General features: G+C 38.1%; 1 protein-coding gene across 5 annotated transcripts in view; it reads left to right on the top strand.

The window, feature by feature from the left end:
* Positions 1 to 26,145, top strand: part of LOC134542396 (probable 3',5'-cyclic phosphodiesterase pde-5) — a 176,474-nt gene extending 150,329 nt beyond the window's left edge. For all 5 annotated transcript variants that reach the window (XM_063386594.1, XM_063386595.1, XM_063386593.1 and 2 more), the window contains 7 exons: positions 393 to 595; positions 6,676 to 6,913; positions 8,546 to 8,704; positions 11,928 to 12,097; positions 14,548 to 14,659; positions 15,516 to 15,596; positions 17,807 to 26,145. In XM_063386594.1, coding sequence (XP_063242664.1) covers positions 393 to 595; positions 6,676 to 6,913; positions 8,546 to 8,704; positions 11,928 to 12,097; positions 14,548 to 14,659; positions 15,516 to 15,596; positions 17,807 to 18,364 — 1,521 coding nt within the window. In that variant the 3' untranslated portion in view covers positions 18,365 to 26,145. The remainder of the gene's footprint in view (positions 1 to 392; positions 596 to 6,675; positions 6,914 to 8,545; positions 8,705 to 11,927; positions 12,098 to 14,547; positions 14,660 to 15,515; positions 15,597 to 17,806) is intronic.

Here is a 26,145-nt window from a genome sequence, read left to right as displayed (position 1 = left end):
GATAATCCGGAAAAAAAACATTTAAACCTCTTTCTCTGTAATTTGTGTGACTACTGATCGTTTAACGATTCAGCGTCACTACTTCTTCAGGGCCGAAGCGAAGGCAGGTGGCTTAACCAGGGAGGAGGGGGGGTAAAGCCTGTTTAGTGTCGAGAATTTTCGTAAATGATGCGTGAGATCAATTTTTTTTTCCGGATGACGAAATTTACAAGTCTATTGCTGATATAAATCATTGGTAAGCTTCCAAGTTTTGTGATACGCGTATATTACGTTTACATTTGTGACCATGGTGATGTTAACAGCTCGACTGTGGCATGCTGAGATGTAAAAGGGGGGGGGGGGACATGCGGACTGGCGGCCCTGCAGTGCTTGTTCCCGCCCGGTGGTCGCAGGAGGACGAGGAGGCGTTCGAGATGTTCGCCGTGTACTGCGGGCTGGCGCTGCACCACGCCAAGCTGTACGACACGATCGCGCGCTCCGAGCAGAAGTACCGCGTGGCGCTGGACGTGCTCAGCTACCACAACACCTGCTCCGAGGAGGAGGTGGAGCGGCTGCAGCGCGCCGGCGTTCCCGACTGCGTACCGGCCATCGACGAGTGAGTGCCGCGCTCCTTCCCTCCTGCACCACACACTGGCACTACCTCCTTGACTACCTGCCGACAAGACACTGCCGTCCGTAACAACCACTGACACTAGCCTCCAACACACCCCTCCTGCACCACACACTGGCACTACCTCCTTGACTACCTGCCGACAAGACACTGCCCTCCATAACTACCACTGACACTAGCCTCCAACACACCCCTCCTGCACCACACACTGGCACTACCTCCTTGACCACCTGCCGACAAGACACTGCCGTCCGTAACAACCACTGACACTAGCCTCCAACACACACCTCCTGCACCACACACTGGCACTACCTCCTTGATTACCTGCCGACAAGACACTGCACTCCGTAACAACCACTGACACCAGCCTCCAACACATGCCTCCTGCACCACACACTACCTCCTTGACTACCTGCCGACAAGACACTGCCCTCCGTAACAACCACTGACACTAGCCTCCAACAAAGCCCTCCTGCACCACACACTGGCACTACCTCCTTGACTACCTGCCGACAAGACACTGCCGTCCGTAACAACCACTGACACTAGCCTCCAACACACCCCTCCTGCACCACACACTGGCACTACCTCCTTGACTACCTGCCGACAAGACACTGCCCTCCATAACAATCACTGACACTACCCTCCAACACACCCCTCCTGCACCTCACACTGGCACTACCTCCTTGACTACCTGCCGACAAGACACTGCCCTCCGTAACAACCACTGACACTAGCCTCCAACACACACCTCCTGCACCACACACTGGCACTACCTCCTTGACTGCCTGCCGACACTACACTGCCCTCCATAACAACCACTGACACTAGCCTCCAACACACACCTCCTGCACCACACACTGGCACTACCTCCTTGACTGCCTGCCGACACTACACTGCCCTCCATAACAACCACTGACACTAGCCTCCAACACACCCCTCCTGCACCACACACTGGCACTACCTCCTTGACTACCTGCCGACAAGACACTGCCCTCTAACAACAACCACTGACACTAGCCTCCAACACAGTCCTCCTGCACCTCACAGTGGCACTACCTCCTTGACTACCTGCCGACAAGACACTGCCCTCTAACAACAACCACTGACACTAGCCTCCAACACAGCCCTCCTGCACCACACACTGGCACTACCTCCTTGACTACCTGCCGACACGACACTGCACACGGTAACAATCACTGACACTAGCCTCCAACACACCCTCCAAGCCTTCAGTAACTACCTCCTTGACTACCCTCCAGTACTACCACCGATACTACCCTCAGTCACTCTTCCATAACTACCCTCCGACACTCTCCGCGTCAATGGCGTGATGGAGCTTTGGAATTTGTTGTTTATTGAAATGAAAGTCTTTTACGTCCGGTGATGTGGTGATGACTCATTGTAGATTAACGTAAAGTGCAACGCTTAAAAGCGCCTCTCTGGAGGGTGAACAGAAGGGGGTTATGGGGTCATAATGACAGAAATAGTCAGACAACTGTAAAAATCTTTAATGTTTTTCGCAACCTTTTTTTTTTTTTTTTTTCACATTTGTGAACTTATGTTGTGTGCTTTATTGCTTGGTTTTATCGTTAAATAGGAATTACTGAACAGTTTGTAATATGGTTCAAGCGGATTTTTGAAGTGTGAAGTTTCCCTTGTAATGCGCCCTGCACGAGGTCAAGGTTGCCGTGGCGGCAATCCAGCGCTGGTCCTCTGGACGGGGTGCTTCTAGTAAGCGCGCTTAGATCCTCCCTCCTTCAGCGGGCCAGCACCCATCCAGTGACGCGCCATTTTTACGTGTTGATTCGAGCGTCAGTTGACCTTCGCCGCTATGCCGTGCCGCGGAGCTACCCGCTTCACCAGTGGTTTCTAACTAAGACACGACTTACCATTGTACCTATTCCTTACGTTTGTTTATATTTCTTTGGCATTCCTTATCAAAACTATTGCAGATCTTGTTTTTACACGCTTTATATTAGCTTCACCTGTATGTTTGTTTGTTTGTATGTTTGAATGTTTATAACCTACTCCTTTGGGTGCGATTTTGACCCACTTTTAACGGCCAGAATAATTCAAACTTTGTAGATTTATTTAAGACCGATGACAATACACTAATTTGATAAGATTATTCCATTATTCAGTTTGCAAAATAAGATTTATGTCAATTTATATAATTTGACAATATTTAGTAGGCTTTGTTTATATCGCGCCAAAGACAAACTGAAAGAAAAGAGTTCGCACTTTGTAAAGAAAACCATTTCGCTCATGTGCGAACTCTTTTCTTTTAGTTTGTCTTTGGCGCGATATAAACAAAGCCTACTAAATATTGTGACATTTAATTAAATGAAAACTGAGAATGGGTTATGATTATTGTGAACAATATACTTTCTTGAAGAGAATATTATCTATATTTGTAAAAATATGAAGGGAAAAAAACCTGAAATAAGGGCTTTAAATGTTGTTTCTTTCGTTAAATAGAGAAACACAATTACGTCTTTGTTTCATTTTACCAATTAACCGAGTGAAACATTATTATAAAACAACATTTTCTGCAAATATTTCACGTAACATGGAAAAATTGAGGTTTGATTTTGCTGTGAAACCAACAGCAGATGGTAAATCAAACACCATATCCATAACCTCAATAGCTACACCTGATGGGCAAATTTTTGAAATTCCACTCTAACACCAACCTGCAAATCTACACCAAGCAGTTACAAATACTCCAAACTATGCCAAGGTCAGTAAATCATTAAGTAAAATACATCAAACACGGAAAATATGGATAAGTTTGACAGATGATATATCAAAAACATATTTGGATAGAGAGCAAAACTTACAGTTTAAGGATTTTTATCTGGAAGATTTTGAGTAAAAAACAAAAAGTGCTGAATCTATACCTAGTTGGGTAAAAAGAAAAATTGGAAAAACTGTTAGAAACATTTCTTGAAAAAAAAAACTATATCTAAAACTAAAAATTTAGGGAAAAATGCAAAAGATTTCATGATTGAGAAATTCACGGGCAGAAACTCAAATGCTAACAGTGGATTAAAGGTTTCAACAAAGAATGTGAACGTTTCCTAATCAAAGAAAATATAAATTTTAAAACATTTCTTAGAATAGGTACTCCAGTGTAGTTTGGTACAACTGCATGCAAATGAAACTTACAGTGGAATCGGACTGGAACAAATGGGAGAAAATTTTTTGTTTGTGAGACATTTGCAAACAAAGGATGGTCACCCATCAGATATGCTGACTTAGAATAAACATTAAAGACTTCCCAAAATATTGATTTTCATAGCAGGATACCTATTGAAATTATTGAGTACTGTAGTTCTTCAACACGCTATATTGGATATATATTTTAGAAGCAGCCAATATCTTCTCAAATTCACTTTAATAGTAAAGTCATGTAATAAATAAAAAATTGAGCCACATCTAGACACACTTCTGAGACAAAACAATATTTATCGATTTTATTTTAACTGTGGGGTGCTTTTTAAGATATTATCGAAATGATAATCCTTCTACTCATATATGTCAAAAAAATATTTATAACTATTGACACCATGCACCCCATGCCTTTTTTTTAAATAAAATATTTTTTTTTCTTATATACACTATTATTAATTTATATTTATTAAAAAAAATTATACTATTCTTAATTCAAATTTATTAACATTTATTTTCTATTTTTTAGTTTGGTTTTCTATATAAAGTGTGTTTTTTAGTTGTTTTTTTTAAACTATTATTTATTAAACTTTAACCAAATATATAATTATTCGCGAATATTGATTTTTTTTAATCATAAATATATTGATTTTTTTTTTTTTTTTTTTCACACTTCACAGGATTCCAAGAAAAATTGATGCAAAATACTGTAAAATGAAAAAAATACTGATAAAAAATCATATACATTTTTACAGATTATTTGTTTCATATTCAAAGCATAATGTACTGTACCTACTATGTTGCAGAAAAAAGTTAAAATTAATGTGTAATAGTTCTAGGCTTAATACATGTTACGATCATTTCATTTTATTATATTGTTTGATGAGTTTCATTTGCTGTGTCTATCGTAACATTTAATTTACACACACACACACATACATATATATATATATATATATGTATATGAAATGTCGAATTGAATATGAAGTTATTTCATGTGAATGATAAATGTTAGAAAACTCGCACACTCTAACTAGAGACCCAAAAATTTCGAGAATTTTTTTTGTTGCAAGTTGACTGCAAATATATATACAGTTGCATTGCTATGTTGACTGGACTGCAAATATTTCAACATTTCCCTTTCTCTGAATATAAAGCCAGTTAAGGGGTTGCGTCGCATTTTTGGTCATTATTTTGTATTTGAGTGAGACGCTGTTAAACATGCAGGCCTTTTTTTAATGGTTTACCTTGTATAAAATGAAAAAAATATATATTTATTTTCATTGCATACGTCTTGCATAATTAGTTGCCGAAGTTAAATTTTAAACTTTTTTAGGGCGTGCAAATGTAGAGAATCAACGGGAAAACAGGACTAAAACCTTTAGGTTTAACAGCAATGATTTTGGCTTCTTCAAGAAAAGTTTGTAATTTCTTTCAGAAAATTTAATTTAATTTTACCTGGCCTTTCGAAATCTTCAAATCTGTGCGGATTTTGACAGGTAAGCAAAATAGAATCAGGTTTTGTAATACACATACAAACCCTATCATGAAGTAGTCAGTCCCATTGGCTTTAAACCTGAAAAGTTTTATTCGTGGTTTACAGTTCATTCTCTTTTTTTGTACGCCCCGAAAACAATAAAAATGTAACTTTGGCAGGTAATTATCCAAAAACTATGATACGTATATATTTTTCATTCCATAAAAGTTAAACCATTTAAGAATTCTACAAGTTTATCTGCGATTAACTTAAAAAATATAAAGTCATGACCTGAAATGGGAGGCACCCCCTTAATGCCAACTGGCAGTGGAGTGGTAGAAACACGACCGCCCACTTGAAAAGAGAGATTTTTTTTTTTTGCAGTAAACAATCAGCCAATAGGCAAGCAAGTGTGGGTAGATGATAACACATGTCTATGAATTTTAGACTGACTCAAAATGAATCCCCGAAATTTCCGGGTCTCTATCCTTGACTATAAGTAGAGGCCATGTACTTTTCGCGAAAAGATTTCCAGACTAGCTCTGTGTTAAAACTTTGTAGCCATGTCTGTGCTTCTTGATTGGCCAGGTTGATTTCAGGTGACATGTGTACTGTCAGCACACCAATCATAGCCCACCTTGTGAGGAAGCAAACGCGTCCTGAATGGTCAGGCCAAGAAAGAAACTCGACCAATCACGAAACAAAGATGATGTTGGAGTGTTTTTTAACTCTCAGCTAGTTTTGAGATCTCTTCCGTGCAGAATGCTAATGAGCAGGGACCGGAAAAAATTCGCGGATTCATTTCACGACGGCCTAAAATACATACAGTCATACCTCAGTGCTGCTTCTGCTATTGGCTCACAACTCACCCGGACGACTCTGGGCCGGTGAGAAAACACTCAACCGAAGCTGTGTCGAATCACAGGCCGCTACATCGGGACACATTCACAAGACAGCAGCCAGTGAGAGGGTGACATTTGATTCGAGTGTACGTAGAACTATGGAGTTCATCCTGGAGTTCATTGAACCCGCTGGGTGATTGAGGAGTCCCAGTGTGAGGCGGGAGACTGGGGTAGGCGCCAGAAGTGATGACTCCAGAGGGCTTAGGGAGCATCCAACTTGCTGGTGAGCTGAGTGGAGTAGGGGGCCGGAGGTGGTGCATAAGCTGGGATGGGTAGCCTCAGTCTCTTTGCATAGCCAAAAGCTCTAACGCTCTTCCCAGTTGGGTATGCGGCGTATCCGCATCCAAGCCCATGGGGGCCCCAGGGCGGTAGGGCCTCACGGCTAAGAGCGCTGGGTTATCAAAGAAAAGGGGGGGAAACCCCTGGAAGACTTGTCTTGTCTTGTCTTGTCCCTAGTAATGAGCGAAAGATAGGTGTCGGCGACTAGCGACGTGTGATGCCCCTTGCCGCAGCTACTACCTGGACGTGTTCTCGCTGGACGACCTGCAGAAGGCCCGCCACGCCGTCTACATGTTCAAGGACCTGTTCGGCCTGGCGCGCTTCGACGGCGACAGCGTGGTGCGCTTCGCGCTCACCGTCAGGAAGAACTACCGCCGCGTGCCCTACCACAACTGGACGCACGGCTTCTCCGTCGCCAACAGCACCTACAGCATCATCAAGCACAGCCCGGGCGCCTTCACCACCTACGAGGTGAGGCCGCTATGCTTGCACACAAGCAATCTCGTTGCTGGGAACTTGCTGTTTCACACCCGCTCTTCTTCCCGCCAGCAACCTGCCACAATGTCACATTTTCGCCTCCAACACCTTCCAATATGTTGTAAAAAAGGACAATATGGGAAATTCGTAAGAAATACGCAAGACAAGTGATATCAACGAACCTGGCGGCATAGGGCGTGCCTACGTTTTTGTACATTTTTTTTAAGGGCGTCGTTTGTCTGGGCACACACACAGTGCGCATAGCTTCAGACCACTCAAGATATCCGAGTGGGGTCTGCTTAGGAAAAGCATTTAAAAACTTCGCCGAAGGCCGAAAAGTACTTTTGATTTCGGATTAAGTTTTTTAAAACTGTGTTTTTAGAAGAGTGAAAATGGCTAAAAATGTGTGTTTTCGGAGTAATTTTTAGGCGTAAAACAACCGCTACAGATTCTTGAAATCACTTGAAGGGACTTGCATTCCACCTTTATCTTCATTTCTTGGCCATATAATGTTACGGTCACCGCTTGAATCTCACAATTGTCCTGTGACGACGAGAAGACTGCGCGCCAGTTCAGAGACTTGCGCTTAGAGGCTATACCGCCTGACTAATACACAAACATCCCGACCAGACGGCGCCCTTAAGTGCGTGATACTAATTACAGTAGTGGCATCTAGCGTCGTGGAGTGGAAAATAGCTAGAAAGCAATGCAGTAAAGTGTCTCGCGCATCGCCAATGCTAACTAGCCAGAGTTTCCTATATTGTCGTATTACGATATTTGGTCAAATAAAGTTGGTGGGGTAGGGGGGTGTTTATGATATCACCGAAAACGTCACTAGCGCTACCATGTCTGTGTAACAAGTTGGATGTATTGAGTTTCCATATATTTTGCATAAAGGACAGGTTCTCAAATACTTATGTTTGATGTTGAATGCAGTCAACCAATTCAAATCGTACCTATCGAAAACGGAAATGGCATCCATTTTCAACACAAAGAACATTTTGACGTGACGTCTAATAAATCAATGAACGCCGGCTGCACGCACAAAAAATGGTCCCGTTTCGCTGTGTCCCGTTACGCTCATTTTATATTGCTCTTTGCTAACCTGAACCTCCTAGCATTGCGACCGAGTCCGAGGCGTAATTCTGTTTTCATGCAATTCAATGTAACATTTTCATTGCTCTTTGCTAACCCGTTCCTCCTAGCATTGCTGCAGAGTCCGTGGTGCAAATATCTCTCTTCCACTCGATTGGAACAACCATCGATTTGACTTTTTCGAAGCACATTAATCTTGAAACACTCCCATTCATCCTATCCTTAACAGAATAACACAGATTGGAAGAAGTTAAATAGCAAACATGTATAAATGTTATAGTTAAAATAATCTCTTCGTTAAAGTAATAAAAATATTTGAATTAATAAGTGCAAATAAAAGTAAATTTATGAATTAAATTGTAGATTTCATTTCACTCCTTCTTTGTATCCATAGAAAATAGTGATAATTCAATAAAAATGATTCAATTTTATTCATAAAAGTATGCAATCATTTCATCAATGTTTTGCTATGACGTTGTCACGTTAAACTATCGTCCGTAAACCGACTTTACAGACAGACTTTCCGTTCAGGCGCTGGCGTTGTACGTGGCTTCGCTGTGCCACGACTTGGACCACAGAGGGAAGAACAACAAGTTCATGCTGGAGACAGAGTCGCCCCTGGCGGCCATCTACAGCACCTCCACCATGGAGCACCACCACTTCAACCAGACGGTCACCATCTTGCAGCAGGTGAGGGCACGCTCTCGGCGAACACAACCACGTGCCACATCAGGACACTGGGTCGGGAAGGGAAGCCTTCATTTCACAGACGAGAGAGCCACACCCGAAGTTCATGCTCGCTTTTTTTTTTCACTCTATCTCATTGTATAAACCGGTGTGGCATTAAATTTTGCGGTCGATTAGGATAGGTTAGCTACATTATAAATACTTTAAAACATTGTGGATGGTTGGTCATATTAGGTAAGTATAGCTACATTAAAAATACTGTGAAGTCATTTTATGGTTGCTCAGCAAATGACTTTTTAATATGTAGCTATCCAGGGCTAGGAAACCGTTTACATGATTTCACAATACATATCTTTAATGTGGCTATCCTAACCAAATCAACCGTCCACAATGTTTTAAAGTATTTATAATGTAGCTAACCTAATTGACCATTAGTTATCATGAGTTGTCCAAAATAAACATTCTCGGACACACGGCAAACGAAAAATATGGTGGCGTACAAATAAATACCGTTGCCTTGTTTATGGTGTTTCCTTTTATCAACACCGCAATATTTATTTACAATGAACCATAAAAATAACCAAGATGCACGATCGGGCATTTGGCTCTCTCGTCTGTGAAAAGAAGGCTTCCCGGGTTGGTAACACGACACGATACGACACTACAAATATGATCAGACGTTGTACGTCATTCCAGCATGACAGAGTTAGTAGCGCAGAGTCACAATACCACAACACTATTAACTACAAGAACTCTTAAATGGCTGTCGGCAAACTTTCCCATGCCAAAAGAGAGTGCACTTAAAAAAAATTGTAGGCCCTGTAGAAAGCTTTTATTTCCTGTTGACAGTTGAAATGCGTAAAAACTAAAACATAACATTTAGTCGTCTATGGCACGAAGTGAGGTTAAGTACATTTTAGATACAAGGGAGCAAGCTGTATATTATGTATGTTAATAAGGGACAGAAAAATTAAATCTGCTGTTAGCTATGCGAAGAATTAAAATTAAATTCCACTAAATTTAGAATAATAATGTTGAACATAAAAACGATGATATCCTTTTACATAAACAGTTGAAGGCACACTAAAAATATAAAAGTGTACACACACGTAAAATGAAATTCAAGTTTTCATCATAGAGATTTACCAACTAGGTAAATATTTTTGAAGTTAAGTTTTGTAAAGTTTACGTATTTCTTTTGTCGTGCGGCATGACACAACAATATTAGAAATAGAATATACTCTTGCGGTCGTCGCGTCGGGGCGCGTATTTCGTCGTGTTGACGTCACAGCAACCTTGTACGTATTTCATTGGCTATTGAGAGTGTCGTCTCCTTCGTGGCATTGTTCCACTAGCTTAAGGATGTAATGATAGCATTTACTATTTATAGGGGCAGGCATTTTTCGCGAATAAATCTGAGCGCCTATTAGACTGCAACAAAGTATACCCTTACCAGTGGTTTCTTCCTTGTGATTGGCGGTCATCTGTGAGATAAGTCAAGGCCTTATTTGACCGGGCCAATCAGGACTTGTTTGCTTCCGCACTAACTCACTGTGATTGGTGTTATAAAAATCTACATTGACCTGAAAGAAACTCACCCAATTAAGAAACACAGATGATGCTACAGTGTTTTAACTTTCAGCTAGTCTCGGAATCTTTTCGCGAAATTTGCATGCCCCTAACAATTTTAAAATGTATTTAATGTTGTAGTTAATATTAGCTGTCATATTTATCTGTGAAAGTGAAAATGTGTTCTTTAGGGAAGGGAAACAAAAAAGTTTATACGGTGTTGTGAAAAAATTTAAGAATGAAAGTTATTAAATTGATAAAAAAAAATGTTTTGAGGTAATAAGATCACAATTTATGTGACAGTATGTGACTTTGAATCCCATCTGAGGCAAAGGATCTCATTGGGTCTGAGTGAACCTGGGAGGATTGCAGGATTGGTACCCGACCGAAAAAAAATAATAATAATATAAGTCTTAAAATCACCATTTTTCAACCAAGAACTATTTCAAATACTGAAACTTCTTTAACTGTTTACGTTATAATATCTGCTTTACTCAGTGTCACACAACTTGTAGTAAACTCAACAAACATTTGGAGGCGTCATATAGGCAAGAAGACGAGAGAGCGCCATTTTCACTCTCTCTTCTGCTCGTTGAGACGACTAGAAAATGCCCTTTATTTGTGATGTAGTTCTGGAGAACACAAAACAAATGTTCTTTCTTCCAATTTAGTGATGGCCCCGACTGTTTGATTCTCAAATTGAGAAACGTGCATATTTTTTTAATGGAAGTATCCTCTTAATTTAATAGTCTGTAAACATGTACTCGTCCGTTAACGTGTTCACGTATGCATGCAGATATATTCCGACATTGCGGCCGGCATTTCTCAACGTTCCCCTCCCAATATGCGCCCTTGAAGGGTAGTGTGGGAGTATCTTCCAGTTCTCTTTTAAAACATTCCAGAGCTTTTAAGTAACAGAACTGTGAGGGATCGCTCCCTGTTTTTTGATCGGGAGGGTATTAGACCAGCGGCTGGGGCCACCAACCCAGCATAGTCGCCGCCTCAGCCCCTCTACCGCACTCAGCTGACCAGACAGTTGGCTGTGTCCTGAGCCCCGAGACTTTCTCAGCACTGCTGGTGCCTTCCCTGATTGTATGCATACAGTAGAAAGTAATTGATAGAGACCTGTAAAGTTCGCGATTTCAAATCCCTAAAGGATAGACTCCATGATCCTCTACGCACTCGTGCAAATTACATCTGCTGATTAATCACCGACTCTTAACACCTGTTGACTGGAATGATCGTGATTCGCTAATTCTTCTGTTAAAGATTTTTCATTGGCCCAGAGTCCTTCAGATAAACTGTGGCCCAATCACTGAAGCAAAATAATGTCACAAGTATTTGGACTCTATCCTATCGCGAAATGACTCAGCGAATTTTACAGGTCTCTATTTATTAGCAACATGAGGACACATGAATACCAAAGTTATAAGTTACACATCACTGACGAGCACTGAAAGACTATCTCACTTTTTTTTAACGCAGTTGCGTTTTTGTGGGCAAGACAGCTTTATAATTTTTTTTATCCTTAATTCAGTTTAAGCTCGATTCTAAAATTTAAAACACTTTTTTTTTTTAAGCGAGACTTCTTTGCAATTGTTGTAATTTTGTGCCAATGCTCCGCCCCTACGCACGCCTGTGTTGCGAACCGCTGCAGAAAGGCCACAACATCTTCAGCAAGCTGACCAACTCGGAGTACAAGCAGGTGTTGGACCTGGTGAAGCACTGCATCCTGGCCACCGACCTGGCGGTCTTCTTCCCCAACAGGGCGCGCCTGTCCGAGCTGGTCAGCTCCAGCCGCTTCAACTGGACCAGCTACGAGCACAGGTGGGGGTCGGTCGACAGTTGACGATCTGGTGACTCGCACCGCTGCACTCTACTGACTTAACATACAGACCAACATGGCGGTAGTGTGCTCTAGCAGATGACGAGAAAATCCAACCAGGCTGCCATGATGTCATATGGGTTGGCATAATGCATATTTATTCGTAACTGTCAGTCTAAGTGGAATTTTTATTTATTACTGTTTATTTTTTTTATTATTTAATACTGTTTATTTTTACTACATAGTACATGTGCCAAGAATTGAACTCAGTTACCGCAATATTGTCCATGATGAAAAGCTTTTTTTTATTAAATTATTTGATTTAATTTCCCTTACTTGGATTGAACCGAGGACCCCGTACTCGATGGCGTACAAAATACATTTTATTTAAATATTAGTTATTAAGTTTTTTTAAATTTTTTTAGTTGCAAATTTGATCAGGGTGTCGAATTACACCTGATTTGTTATGTTTCTGTCGGAGTGTGAACTTTCAAAGTTATCGGAAGTCAAGGTTGAGGTCACCAGAATCCAAGATAGTGACAGGTCATTGACCACTATCCTCAATCCTCACCCTTAACCCTGTCCCCGGAACGGTCTATTACACACTACTTCCGTGAGCTTGTTTCCGTAGTTTGAACAGCACGAGGTAAATTTAAATTAAATATGTGGAATGTTTCAAACTTCGTGGTGAATGTGCCAGGGGGTGATAGTACACCACTAGACAACCACAAGTGATCACACAATGTATGCTCGAAACACAAACGGTGAAGTGCTATAAGATGCTTTCCACAGTAAACGGTATAAACGCGCAGTAATCAGTTGTTGTCATCGTTTGGGCCGTGAACATAGAAAAGGCGGACGTGCGTCGCATGTACAGGCTTGCAGAAGGCAATGCAGAAACCTGATCCACTGTTGGCGGTTGTTGTGATGTGGTCTAAGTGAATTTTTTTTCTTTCGCTTCTTATCAATTTAAGTACACAGAACGTAACGCCATCTACTTTATCTGGTGATTTCCCATCGCCCCCTAACGTATGTACCACAAATTTTGAAACAACCTGACAATTGTATTTTGTAGTAGCCATGATTTCTTTGGCATCATGCTAATGTAGCGAGGCCAATGATATAATGTCATTTACACTTTGTATTGACATGAACGATTCTCAAAATAACAGTTCACGCATCTCACTGTGACATTCAATTATACCACAGGATTAAATAAACGTCCGCATATCTGAGTGTCCATAACATACCATAAGGTTTTACCATCTACTCGTTGTTCGACTAACGAAACAAACCCAAAATTCCCAACAATAATCGTGGGTACCCAATGTATATTTTACATATGCCTGTGTACGGCCCGCCGATGCTTTTGAGAGTCACAGTTCAAGTTTGTTAGTAGTAAGGTTCTAATTGGTACCGGTGCTGTTGCTTTTCTTTACTCTCCTGCTCCGTCAAAACGTATACACAGCACGTCACGCCTGGAGCTATGAAGCCAGCCATGTCCAAGTGTGGTGCGAGTAGTCTATCCTCCAGGCTTCTTTATTAATCTATAGAGCAGACAAGCCTCTATCGAAAAGTCTAGGTGGCTGGTAAGAAATGGTTTTCGCTCGTTGCTTCTTCGATTTCTTCACTTTTCATTTGAGCATCATTTATTGCTGCTTGTTTGAAAAAAAATATTTTGTGGGCGAAATATTGAAAATTTTTTTTCTTTTTTTTTTTTTTTAAAAAAATGTAGTTTACACTCTAATGTAAAGAATAAAAGTTGTCTGGAGCAAATGGACCAAGAGTAACCTAGCTCACTTGCGTCTACTAGGCGTGTTAGTGTTCGCTGCCGCGCGGTGACGTCATTGCGAAGGGGCGCAGGGGGGGGGGGATAGGTAGTTGTTGTCAGCGTTTCACATCGCCGTCAGAGAGGGGCTTTACGACGTTGTAGTTGTCATTAGCCTCGAGTGTATAGTTTAGCCGTAGTGGGCGTTTCAGAGTATTCCATTTTCGTGTCTCCGAGATTCTGTCAAGACCCCCCGGTACGAAACAGACGTTTTGTCTGCCAACCCTTGTTTTTCAACCCCTTGCAATTGTGGTTGGTCGTATAAAAAATTATTTCAGACGAAAGATGTAGATAATAATTTAAGGTTTCACGATAAAACAGAACATATTTAACAGTGTACATGGTATATTAATTATGATTTTTTTAATCCTATACCCCTTTATTTTTTCAACCCCCTGCAACAATGGTTCATCTTATCAAAAATTGTTTCAGACAAAAGTTTTGGATAAAAATTATAAGATTTACGATTATTTCAAAGGATTTCACAAAGTTTCTGATATATTTTTTTTTTCCGTTTAGGTTTGCTAGGAGGAAAGATTCCGCTAATTTTAAATTTAATTTCGGTTTCACGTTCTCCCTGCGAGGATCCTGGCCATGCTGACTCGCCTGTGTTGCTGCCGCCAGGTTGCTGCTTCAGGCCATCACCATGACGGCCAGCGACCTGTCGGCCAGCGCCAAGCCGTGGGACCTGCAGGTCAAGACGGTCCAGGTCATATTCCAGGAGTTCTACGAGCAGGTGGGTACATCCACGGACAGCTTGTCCGAATTCAGGACTGGAAGCACCGGGATTCCAAACCGGGTTTTCTCGATTGCAAGAACAGCATTTTTGTATTTGCAGCCTCGCTGTGTCAAGTGTAAAAACATTTTGTGCTGAGGAACATCTTTGACACCTCCCATAGTACACCTGTATCATAAACTTAGCATGTGAACTAATAGAATTTTAAGATTCAATGAAAACGTGTATAAAGCCGGGCTACACATAAAATTTTCGCTGAACAGGTTCGAACAAATATTTTCTTCACAAGTTTATGATTATTTTTAGATAATTTTATACATTGAGGGGAATGTGTTGTGTGCTAAACTTATACAACCACATTCGTGGAGGTAATACTACTAAAGCAGCAGGTTGGTTTAGTCAGTTTTAAGTTGCGTGCTCAGCTCTAACAGTAGTGCTTGGAAGTAAGACTGAAATTGGACAAAGAATCTGTTTTTTTTTCTTATTAAAAATAAAGAAGCACAGAAATTATTTTGGGATCCAAAAATTAATAATAATAAAAATAATATCATTGGAAAAACGGGGGGGGGGGGAGGGGGGGGGGGGAAGGAGCCCACATTGAGAACTTAATGCGGCGAAAATCCTTTTATGTTCGTCAGAAAACCAACTCTGGAGCGTGTGCGTTGAATACAGAATAAATTCATGTGTGCGTTTCTACGTCAACATTTGAGAAAATACCCGCGCACTCGCAACATTTTACACCGTGCGTTGTATTCTGCGCTAATTTCTATAAGTGTGTACCCGGCTTGAGAAGGAAAGGGAAACATTGCAATTAAAAAGATTTGTACCTTGTCGTGACGGAGTGTTTGATCTCCAGGGTGACGCGGAGAGAGCTGCAGGGAGAATACCTATCCCGATGATGGACCGCAACCAGCCAGACCAGCAAGCCGCCTCGCAGGTAAGTGGGTGGTGCTTGGGGACGTACCACAATGCCAAACGTACAATAACGCCGAAAACCATTACGCCGAATGCCAAATTTACTACAACGCAGACAGCTAGAAAACTGCTGTGTACCACAACGCCGAATTACCACAACGCCGAAATACATTAACGCCGAAAAATGTCATTGCAGGAAGGTTAGGTTAGGCTAGCCTAGGTTAGATTAGGTTGTGGTATTTCGGCGTTAAGAAATATTTAAGAAACACACACAAATTCATTCAGTTGTTTTTCATTTTGCTTATTAATAGAGACCAGAAAAATTTGTGTATTCATTTCGTGATAGGCTAAAATACAAATAGTTATACCTCAGTGCTGCCTCTGCTATTGGCTCACAACTCACCTGGATGACTCTGGGCCGATGAGAAACACTCAACCAAAGCTTTATCGAATCACAGGCTGCTACGTTGGGACGTCCCAAAACACAGCAGCCAATGAGTGGGTGACAATTGACCGAGTGTACGTAGAACTATAGAGTTCATCCTGCAGGTCATTGAACCTGCGAATTTTTCCTCTCCCTACTTATTAACAACAAAGTATTTAAAGAATATTCTGGACAAAAATAAAAATGGGTTCGTGTACTTATGTATTCGTGTTAGACGTTATACTTTCTTGGCGTAATTAAAAAAACTAACTTTAATTTAACATGCAAATAATTAAAAGAAATAAAATAATAAACTTATTGGTGTGATATTATTAATATGGATGATAAAATATAAATTCAATCAAGTTAAATAAACACTCAATGTTCAATATTAAAATAAACTTGTGAATAAAATTATTTTAATTTATTAATAATCAAGTAAAATTTCAATTAATAATGAAAATCAGTAAATCTGCTGAATGTTTATTCTAATTTGTAATGATTAGTTATTCATCAAATAATAAGGTAATAATTTATCATGCAAATAAATTAGATGTACGGAAACATAACTTCATTTACACACACACACACACACACACACACACTTACATATATACACACACTTGAGAAAGTTTATAAACACAATTTCAATCATAATATTCACAATAATTTTTTTTTTAATTATATGTCCAGTATTCAATATATCACAAAAGTATAAGCTTTAAAAGCATATATAGTTTTTATTTGTATGAAGCCTTTTTTCGTAATGCACCTAATGAAGTAAGTATAACTTCAATGATGGATCATTTCACAAATAAAACAATTCTGTTTGTTTGAATTACCTACACAAAAAACGAAACAAGTAAATAGAACCAATACAAGCACAGTAATCAAAGTTAATGATTTTATCAGAGTCACTAATGCTATTTAAGGGTGTTTTAATTCATTTCAATATAAATAAACCTATAAAATAAAGTAATAATGATAATTATTAACTTACTGTGCAACAGTGATGGACTCATGGATTTTTTAAGCAGGGATTTGAAAGAAAAAAAAATAGAAAATATATAAAATTGGAATTTATGCATTCAGATACTTACATCAACAAACAAGTGGTTTGGGCTGTTACACTAGCAATCTCAAATTGATTCACTTTCTATGTAGCTTATTGTTCCTGGCATGTGACAGCTCACCTTGAGCCTAAGTCACCGGAAATAACAGACTGTCTACGCAGAAATGTTGCAAAATTGTTTCATAACTTCAGGGAGGGATATAGGGGATATAGGGATATAGGGATATATCCCCGCAACTCCCTCCCCCTCGTTGTGTGCGCCACTGCTGTACAGTGTTACTGAGGTAGGGACTGGAAAAATTTCAATGACCACTAGAATAGACTCCACGATTCTCTATGTACTCGGGCAACTATCACCTGGTCATTGGCTACCGACTCGGGACACCTGTTTACTGCGATTCTTATGATTCGATACTTCTTTTGTTGAGTGCTTGCCATTGGCTCAGAGTCCTTCAGGTAAGTTGCGGTCCAATCACTGACACAGCATTAAGCTAAACGAGTTTGGATTCCAGCATGTCTCGAAAGGAATTACAAATTTTTCCGGTCTCTATACTCAGGTGCCGACATGCCGTTCTAAAACTACAAACATGCACTCCGTCGACGGACTAGAGGCAAGAAGTGCTGCCCACTGTTCGAGGTGTGAGAGAATAGTGCGGTTGGCATTTTTTCAAAGTTAAATTATTTGAATGACAGGGCCCATCTACATCTCTGATAAACGTGCGTGTTGTTCTTCCAGGTGGGCTTCTTGACTGGGATCTGCATTCCTTGCTACAGTCTACTGAACCAGCTGATTCCATCCACACAGCCTCTCCTCAGTCAGTGCCAGGCCAACCTGGAGAGGTGGAAAGAAATCGACCAAGAAGTGGTCAGGCAGAAGCTGGAGAAAGTGCGGCAGAAACAAGAAGAGGCCGACAGGAGAACAGCTGAAGAAGACGAAGCAAACATAGCCAACAAAAGCCCTACGGCGTCGGAAGAGAGAAGAGCGCCAAATGTCGGTGAAGATAAAACAACACATGATACGGAGAATGCAAAACAAACAGAGCAAGGAAGTGTACCAATTGATGGGGACCAAAGAGTAGATGAAGTGAGTGAACAAATAGAAAATTCCCATGAGAATGAGAAACAAAATTTGAGGCCAGCTCCTAACTCCAAATGTACAAATGACAGAGTTACACAGTTTTACGATGGGAGTTTTGAAGAAACGGAAACTAACGTAAATGAAAAAGAAAATCGTGGCAGTAAAGAGGAAGTGGAACAAAGTCTAGATAAAACAGCTGATACAACTAGCAAATGAACATTAAAATGGTGACAGTTGAAAACTTCATTTATATGTAAGTTCCTGTCAGTGTGACGGTTAAAACACTATGTATACATTTATTACGCTTTTTATATTGTAAATTCATTAAAAATAGTTAAAAGTTTCTACATATCAAGAAAGAAAATGCATTGCTCTTCTTATTGAGTGATAAATCCCTACCAAAGACAAACATGAAAAATATATATGTATATATTTTCTCTATTTTACTTATATTATCTGTTCTGTGTGTCTTAAATCACTTTGAATGTCTATTTTATAATGTGTGATAAACTGTCCGACTTTTTATGATTGGTGTTGCAAATCAACTTCTTGTATAAATTAAGTGTGATTTGCTACTTTTAACATCAAATTATGGTCAGCAATGCCATGTTTAGGAATTCTCGTTATAATTATGTATGTGCAGTAGTTACGAAAACTTAGGCATTAGTTAAGAGCACAGTGTTGTGAGTTTTATTGTATCCAGGGCCGTCGAGAGAGAGAGAGAGAGAGAGAGAGAGAGAGAAAGAAAGAAAAAGAGAGAAAGAGAGAGAGAAAGAAAGAAAAAGAGAGAAAGAGAAGGGGGGGGCGGTAGGTAGGTGTAATTCCAAGGTCTGGTTACATTTCAAGATTTTTTTTTATGTGTGGATTTACCCTGATAGCAGGTCGAAAATTACAAGTCTGGAAAGCTTAAGTTAAGCAATATGCTTATATCACTTTTACGGTCGTGGCCATGGTAACTTTGCACAAGCAAATCTACCTGGAAGAAAGTTATGATAATAAATCACAAGGAGAGACAAAAAATACATCTGTAAGATATTTTGTTTCATCTTAGATGAGAAGGAGGTGGCTTGGTTATCGCTTGTCCGCAGAAAGTTGAAAACCCGATAAGGCAATGAAAAATCTGCCGGCTACAACAGGTGGATGTTGTGAGAGGGAAATGTTATTTCAAGATAATGAGCGGGACAGCTTCTGTTGAAGCCCATAACTCAGATATATTTACACTCCTTTATTTGTCTACCATGTTTATTTAGTTTAGTCATATAAAATGCAACGTGCTAAATTTTTCCAGGAAATAATGTAATAGACAAAAAACAGGTGCTCTAAAGCAGAAAGAAAGGCATCAAAAAGAAGTAGAAGACTAACAAAGTTCAGACAAATTTATTTAATATTGGGTTTGTGTCATCTATTGCAGATAAAAATAAAAGTAAGGAGGCAAATGATTCCTTTTAAATTCCTCATTTTTCACAAGATTCATAAGACTAAACATTTCTAAATCTACTCTGCAGCCTCTAAATTTTCTCAACAGATTAACAGACCTCAATATTGCTAATTTATTATTTTTTTGTGTTCTGCTTTGTTCATATTCTGCATACTTCCTGTTTCTGTTGCTCAAGCAGAAAGAACTTTCAGTGTGTTCAGCAGAATAGATAATTGCCTGAGATCCACAATGGGCAACTGATCTAGGAACATTATGCATTGAATCAAGCCTTGTGCAGATATGCATTGAATCAAGCCTTGCGCAGACATTGAATTTTGATTCTATAATTGAAACGTTAGTTTATATGAAAACACAAAAATAAAAATAAAATTTATGATTAGTGATTTTTAAGTTTGTCAGTATTAAGTATGTTGTATTTTAAGTTGTTCAGTATTGTGTTAATTGATAAGTTTTAAAAATAAATTAATTGTCATATTTTTTTTGGAATATATAAAGGGATGAAAATAATGTTTCATTGTGAGAGACATTTAAAAACTTTTCTTTAAGTGCTGTTGAAAATTACTTAGTATTTTTCTCTATATACAGCATTATATCTCTTAAAGGTTTCCAGTCTTTTGATATTTTTTTCTTTATTAAATAGGTAGTATGAAGTTTTAACTATTAAGTAATAGGGAAAAAATTATTTGCCCCTGGGCTCTTAACTTCTCTTGACGGCCCTGATTGTATCACCTGTCTGTATGTTCATCCGTACAACTATTGTGGCATACTGGGCCAGAATGGCTAACCAAATCCCTCATTACCACGACAGCAAAAAAAAACTTCTCTCAGGATTTTGACCAATGTGTGTAACTCTAGTCATGGACTCTCCATCCTTTATGCAAGCTGAATGACATGCTTTATATATTAATGGATTGTGTCATAAATGTCATGTGTCTGCTTCTTACTGGACTCAGTAAAAAATGGAATGTGGCTGTTTGATTGCAAACAGAAAGATTGAGAGGTTTCGTTTTCTATCTCGTACTTTTGCCACTAGTCCTATCTAATGGAACTTCTGTATTTGCGTGCGAGACTTAATACAACTACAGCTGTTTAAATTGTTCAATATGTAATTCTGTATTTTTTTGATTTGATAGGTTTGGTTTCAATTTCAATGGTCTCATTAATCATTAACTTGTTTCACATTCATAACAAAATTGTGATGCAGTATATGTTATATATTTCAAATACAGTTTTAAAGCATTTATAAAGTATTTAAAATATTTTGTGCTATTTTTTTTATGCAGCTCTCATATACCTCAAAAGTAATTGTAGTAATAATAGTCTAAAACCAAATACAAATAATATTTTAAGCCATGAATTTATGGCTAACCGCAATTTAAAATATTTATTTCTCCAGTCATTATTTTTAAGTCAAAAATAAATCCATAAAAAATGCACACATTTTTATTTTAAAGGTTTACATCAAAATGGTAAATGGGAAATTGGTGATTATGTGAATTTCATAAGATGCAAAATACCAACAGAGAATTTACGAAGTACATCATTTTTGTACATAAAATCATGTCACATGACCGTTTTGTAAAATCTGCTGATTTTAAGACTGCCTAAATAAAGGATTAATCTGAATTTGACCAAAAATAACTTCAGATGCATGATCATCACAACAAACAATTAGTTTAAACCTTTATACAACTTGTGGTGTAAAGTGCTTCCTGAGCCTGGTTTGAAGTTGGGGCTGAACAACACTTTTGTAGTAAATGAGAAAGTATTTACGATGGAACTCTAAGCAAGTGGATTATATTTAGTTGAATATAATTCTAAAACCAACGTGAATTGCGTGGCTGTAACAAAGTTATTTCATTGAAATAACTAGGGATAGTAACACATCACAAAAATATGTGGAAAATATGTTTTACTTCCAATTATTTCAATGAAATAATTTTGTTACCGTACCAAATTCCAGGTGGTTGCAGAACAACATTCAATTAAACATAATCCAGACACTAAGAGTTCCATCACGCTTTCTCTATTATTTACACCAAAAAAAAAGTTGTTCAGCCCCAACTTCAAAGACATATACTAGACTTGGGCAGCAATTAAGACCATACGTCGTAAAGATGTTTTCAACTTATTTGATCGTGATGAACCTGTAGCCCAATTTTGTCGACTTCACTCAGCCTGTATAAGTGAAGTCATGAAGCAACTGATGGATTTGTTGCAGTGTTGCTTTATGGGACTTGTAGTACCTTTATGTTGATTTACTGGATTCTTGGTTTCTTTGTTAGTTTGCTTGTGTTTTACATCACACGGTTATGCACAGAGGTCCAGGCGATGGGACCACCAAGATAAAACGGGCTTCGAACCACTTGAGTGCCGACTCGGAGCTCATGAATTTGAGTAACGCCTGGGTGTTGGGATCGAACGCATGACCCACATCACATGATTGGATTCTTGGTAGCCAGTTGCCACATGTGAAAAAACTGTTATAATAATCTCTTGCTTTCAGGCTAATAGGAAAATAGCAAAATAACTAAATCAGTTTGTCAACGTTAATGCTGTAAACCAAACCCATTGTTTTTTATTTTACACAGTGATGGGCAAAATACCAATTTTATCGAACCTGAATATTGACTTTTAATCCCAAAGAGCACCACGAATAAACCCCTAAAATCTAAATCTAGATCTCAAGGGTCAAAAATAAACATTTAAACATTCAACCCTTTGAATTTTTGTTCCACAAACTAAGTTTCCAGACTCGATACTTATTGGAATTGTATTTTTATAATTTTATGTTAAAAGTACATTATCTTTGGTAACAGGATAGGTTTGAAGGAAAAAACTGACTTAGTAAACTTCAGAAGTTATGAGGACTGAATTTTTTTGCTTTATTTGCTCTGATAATTTTTCTTCAAATATTTTTTTTTCTCAATATCGAATCCGTTGAATACTGAGGATTTTATGTTATTTGAGGATTTGATTGACCCATACCTAATTTCATGCATGTGTAACAGAAAAATTATGCATACACCATTTAAAAAAATACATTCTCTTCTGCCATCCTTTCATAAAATAAAAAAACTATTGAGGGAATTTTCCTGCTTGTTTCCGTGTACATTAGGCATCTATTTGCCGAGGTGGCGGGAATTAACGGCACAACCAACCTTGACGTGAATCACAGTTAACAGAAATCAAAGGGGAAGTAATTTGGAACCCACTTTGTTCTTCCAGGTCCGAGTGTCAGTAGCGTAACTGTAAACATTACACCTAATTTGATTTTAATGTTGAACATGAATGGCAAAACCAATTCCAACATAATAATGGTACAATACATACAATTTTATATTCTGAGTAGCAGAGTGAAGTATGAACAAGAGTTAAGTGCAACTAAATATTTTAGTTATTTGTAGTCAAACTTTTGGCAAAACTTAGTGCTGTGATATACAGCTATGCAAATTTAGATGGTATATGTGGACACAATTCTTATTTTGTGAAGGAATAAAAATTGTGATCGATTTTATATGCAGAATGTCTGGTCCTCATTGTAAATATAAATACCTAAAGTATGCCAGCTGAAAATCATCAAGTGCATCCTCTGATACACGTCAACTGTGTGTTAATCATTTTTAACTGGAAATTTTGTACTACATATTAATATACCTACTATTGCAAGTGTTGTATGCTGGAAAAAGATACCTTTCTACTAGAAATGAAAGTTTATAGTTGTACTGAAGTTAACATGAACAGAGATGGTATGCTAAGTAATTCTATTTTTTGTTTTATAGTTCTTAAAAAAATATTACAGGTGCTTTTCAGACTGTTGCTGTTCACCAATTTCACAATGATAAAGGGGACTATGATAACTGCTTATACCATGTTCCACTGCAAAATAATCATGAGTATATTAATATAAATTAAAAAATTCTCTTAATATTTTTAATAATATACTTTCAGTACTAAGTTTTCAGAATTGGAACTACAAAATGTTTCTTTTAGTCATTATGAGAGATGCCAAAATAATGTTTTTCAGTGTACAAAGATGTCACAAAACAGTATTGTATGTCAATCATCTGATGTGATATTTTGATAATTTCAGTGACTGCAAATACATTCAGGCATACAAAGCATCTGAGGGTTGAAAAATATGTTGTGGCCATAGTACATATGTATTACTGTCGCATAAAATCGGGTGAAAATTCAAATCCTTATGGGAAATATTCACAGATTTAGGTCATGCTTATAAACTACGCAAGAAATGCAATAACACAAGAAATGCAGGATGCAAAATGTCCAACAACGTTATTAAATACCAGTTTATAACTACACAATGTGCAAAAATGCAATGCAAGCATCAGTCTACTATAAAATTCTTGCGTTTCGGCATGCATTTATGCCTTCCCTACTTGAAGTGAAGTGTTCCAAAAAGTTAAAGATGTAGACATGATATTAATAGAAGGCAACAATGTTGTTTTATTTATTTTTACAATCTGTTTTTCAATTGTTAAAATTCGCACAGTAAAAGGAAATCACCCTTAAAAAAATATTGACAATTTCATGTGTTTTCATGATAAATATGACTTATCAAAAGAAACCCAGGGGAAGAACTTTTTTTCTCAACTGTTTTACAATTTCAAGTTGTAGTTGGTGACATCTTGTTTCTTGCGTGCTTTATAAACTACCATGATTTACATGTGTTGGTTGCACATTGCGTTGTTCTTGCCTTGTTGTGACATTGTTTTCCTTGCGTAGTTTATAATCCCGGCCTTACACATCCAGTAAGAAAGAAACTGTATATGACTGTCTAAAGTCAAGTACACATTCATGTACTAATGAACCTGCATACTTCACTTGCCATTGTGGTGCAATAATTCAGACGATAAAGTTTAGGCCTCTATAAATGTTATTAACAGCTAAACATGTTATTAACATTTGTTGCAATAAATAAATTTAACCCTAGCAAACATTTTTCAATGCAAATACTAGTAAAATTTTTTCGGTTCAATGACACACGTGAAAAAGATTAATATCTACTAAGTTTTTACCTTTCTTTCGTAAGTTATGATTGGTTTGTATTCATATATTTGTTGCCACTTTATTAAAAACATTTTTTAATATTTATTTTTTATTACACATACTAATTATAGTAATATAAGGGGAGAAAATTATTTTACGAGTCTTTAAATTACCAAATTGTTCAATCAAATAAAACGTACAAAATGCTTTTAGAAACGGTAACTTTTCTTCACCTCGAAGTACGTAAGATGGACACAGATTCGCTTATCGCATACTTCCCTTCCAGGTCGGACAACCCCCGTGACGTCACTTCGGGAGAAAAGTGCATATAAGAATATATACTTCAGCCAAATTTGGACACAGCTTTACTGTCTTTCCTTTCTGTGCAAAATATGTTTAAAAAAAGAGGGGGTTGTCTGTAATGTCGGTTTACGGACGATAATTTTACGTGATAACGTCATAAGAAAACATTGATGAAAAATTGCATACAAACCACCTTCGTTTTTCACTTCACTATATAAACATTTGACAAAACAGTTCACGTGTAGGTTGTGTGCTGCCGCTGTCTCTCTTCTACTCGGACGCATCGGCCGATGGAGTGGAAGAGAGATGAGTCACAAAACGATCGTGCCTCTCTATCGCTTGTTCCGCGCTCTCGCTTGCACGCTCGGCTCAGGCGGAACGTGACAATGAGTCATGCTTTTTCGTGCGTGCAGCCGGCATTCATCGATTTATAAGACATCACGTCAAAAAATGCCACCTTTTCCCTGCATATGTGCCTTCTGCTTTTGACCAAATGCTCAAGATTTGTACTCCAGCTTTGAAACAAATTCATTCTCCGTCATAACCAAGCTAAAGTAATTTATATATGCAGGCCATGTTTCCTGAGGTAACAATTTCAGGTTTTCTAAAATAGATTTTCTGAGAATTGTTGCATCTTGAAACCATTGTTCCTTCAAGACATTAATTCTTTTAAACATGTTCTGAAATACTTTAACAAATAAATACCATGTACAAACCTTTTGTACACTGATTTTGGGTATATACATGAAAATATGCATGACCATCTGTTTAAACATACATAATCTAAAAAAAAAAGTAAATATATTATAGTTTTTGTATTAAAAATATTCACAACTAAAATCAACAGATGTTTTTGTTTTGAAAAGTGAAGTCTTAAATGATATGCAGTTATGCAACTTATAATGTAGGAAGACAGATCCTGTAATCATTATTACAGAAATAATGTTAAATTATATTTGCTCTGAAGTTTTTCCTAATATTTTCACAAGACCATGTTTGTTGTGACACATGTCTCAATTACATTAAAGTACCATAATTTAATAGTTATTTGAAACCACGTGGTTACAATCCTGCTACAAAATAGAACAGAATCAGTGTACACACTTGTGTAGAAATTGTGTTGTGATTGTGACATTTAATGTAAAACTTTTACCTAAATCAGATTTATATTTTGGTTGTACGTATACATGTATTTGTATTGTGTAGAATGACAAATTATAACGAATAAAGAATTGTATTGATGTTA

Source organism: Bacillus rossius (assembly GCF_032445375.1).
Source record: "Bacillus rossius redtenbacheri isolate Brsri chromosome 4 unlocalized genomic scaffold, Brsri_v3 Brsri_v3_scf4_2, whole genome shotgun sequence".
Taxonomy (NCBI): Eukaryota; Metazoa; Arthropoda; class Insecta; order Phasmatodea; family Bacillidae; genus Bacillus; species Bacillus rossius.
This window is presented reverse-complemented; position numbering and strand designations above follow the sequence as displayed.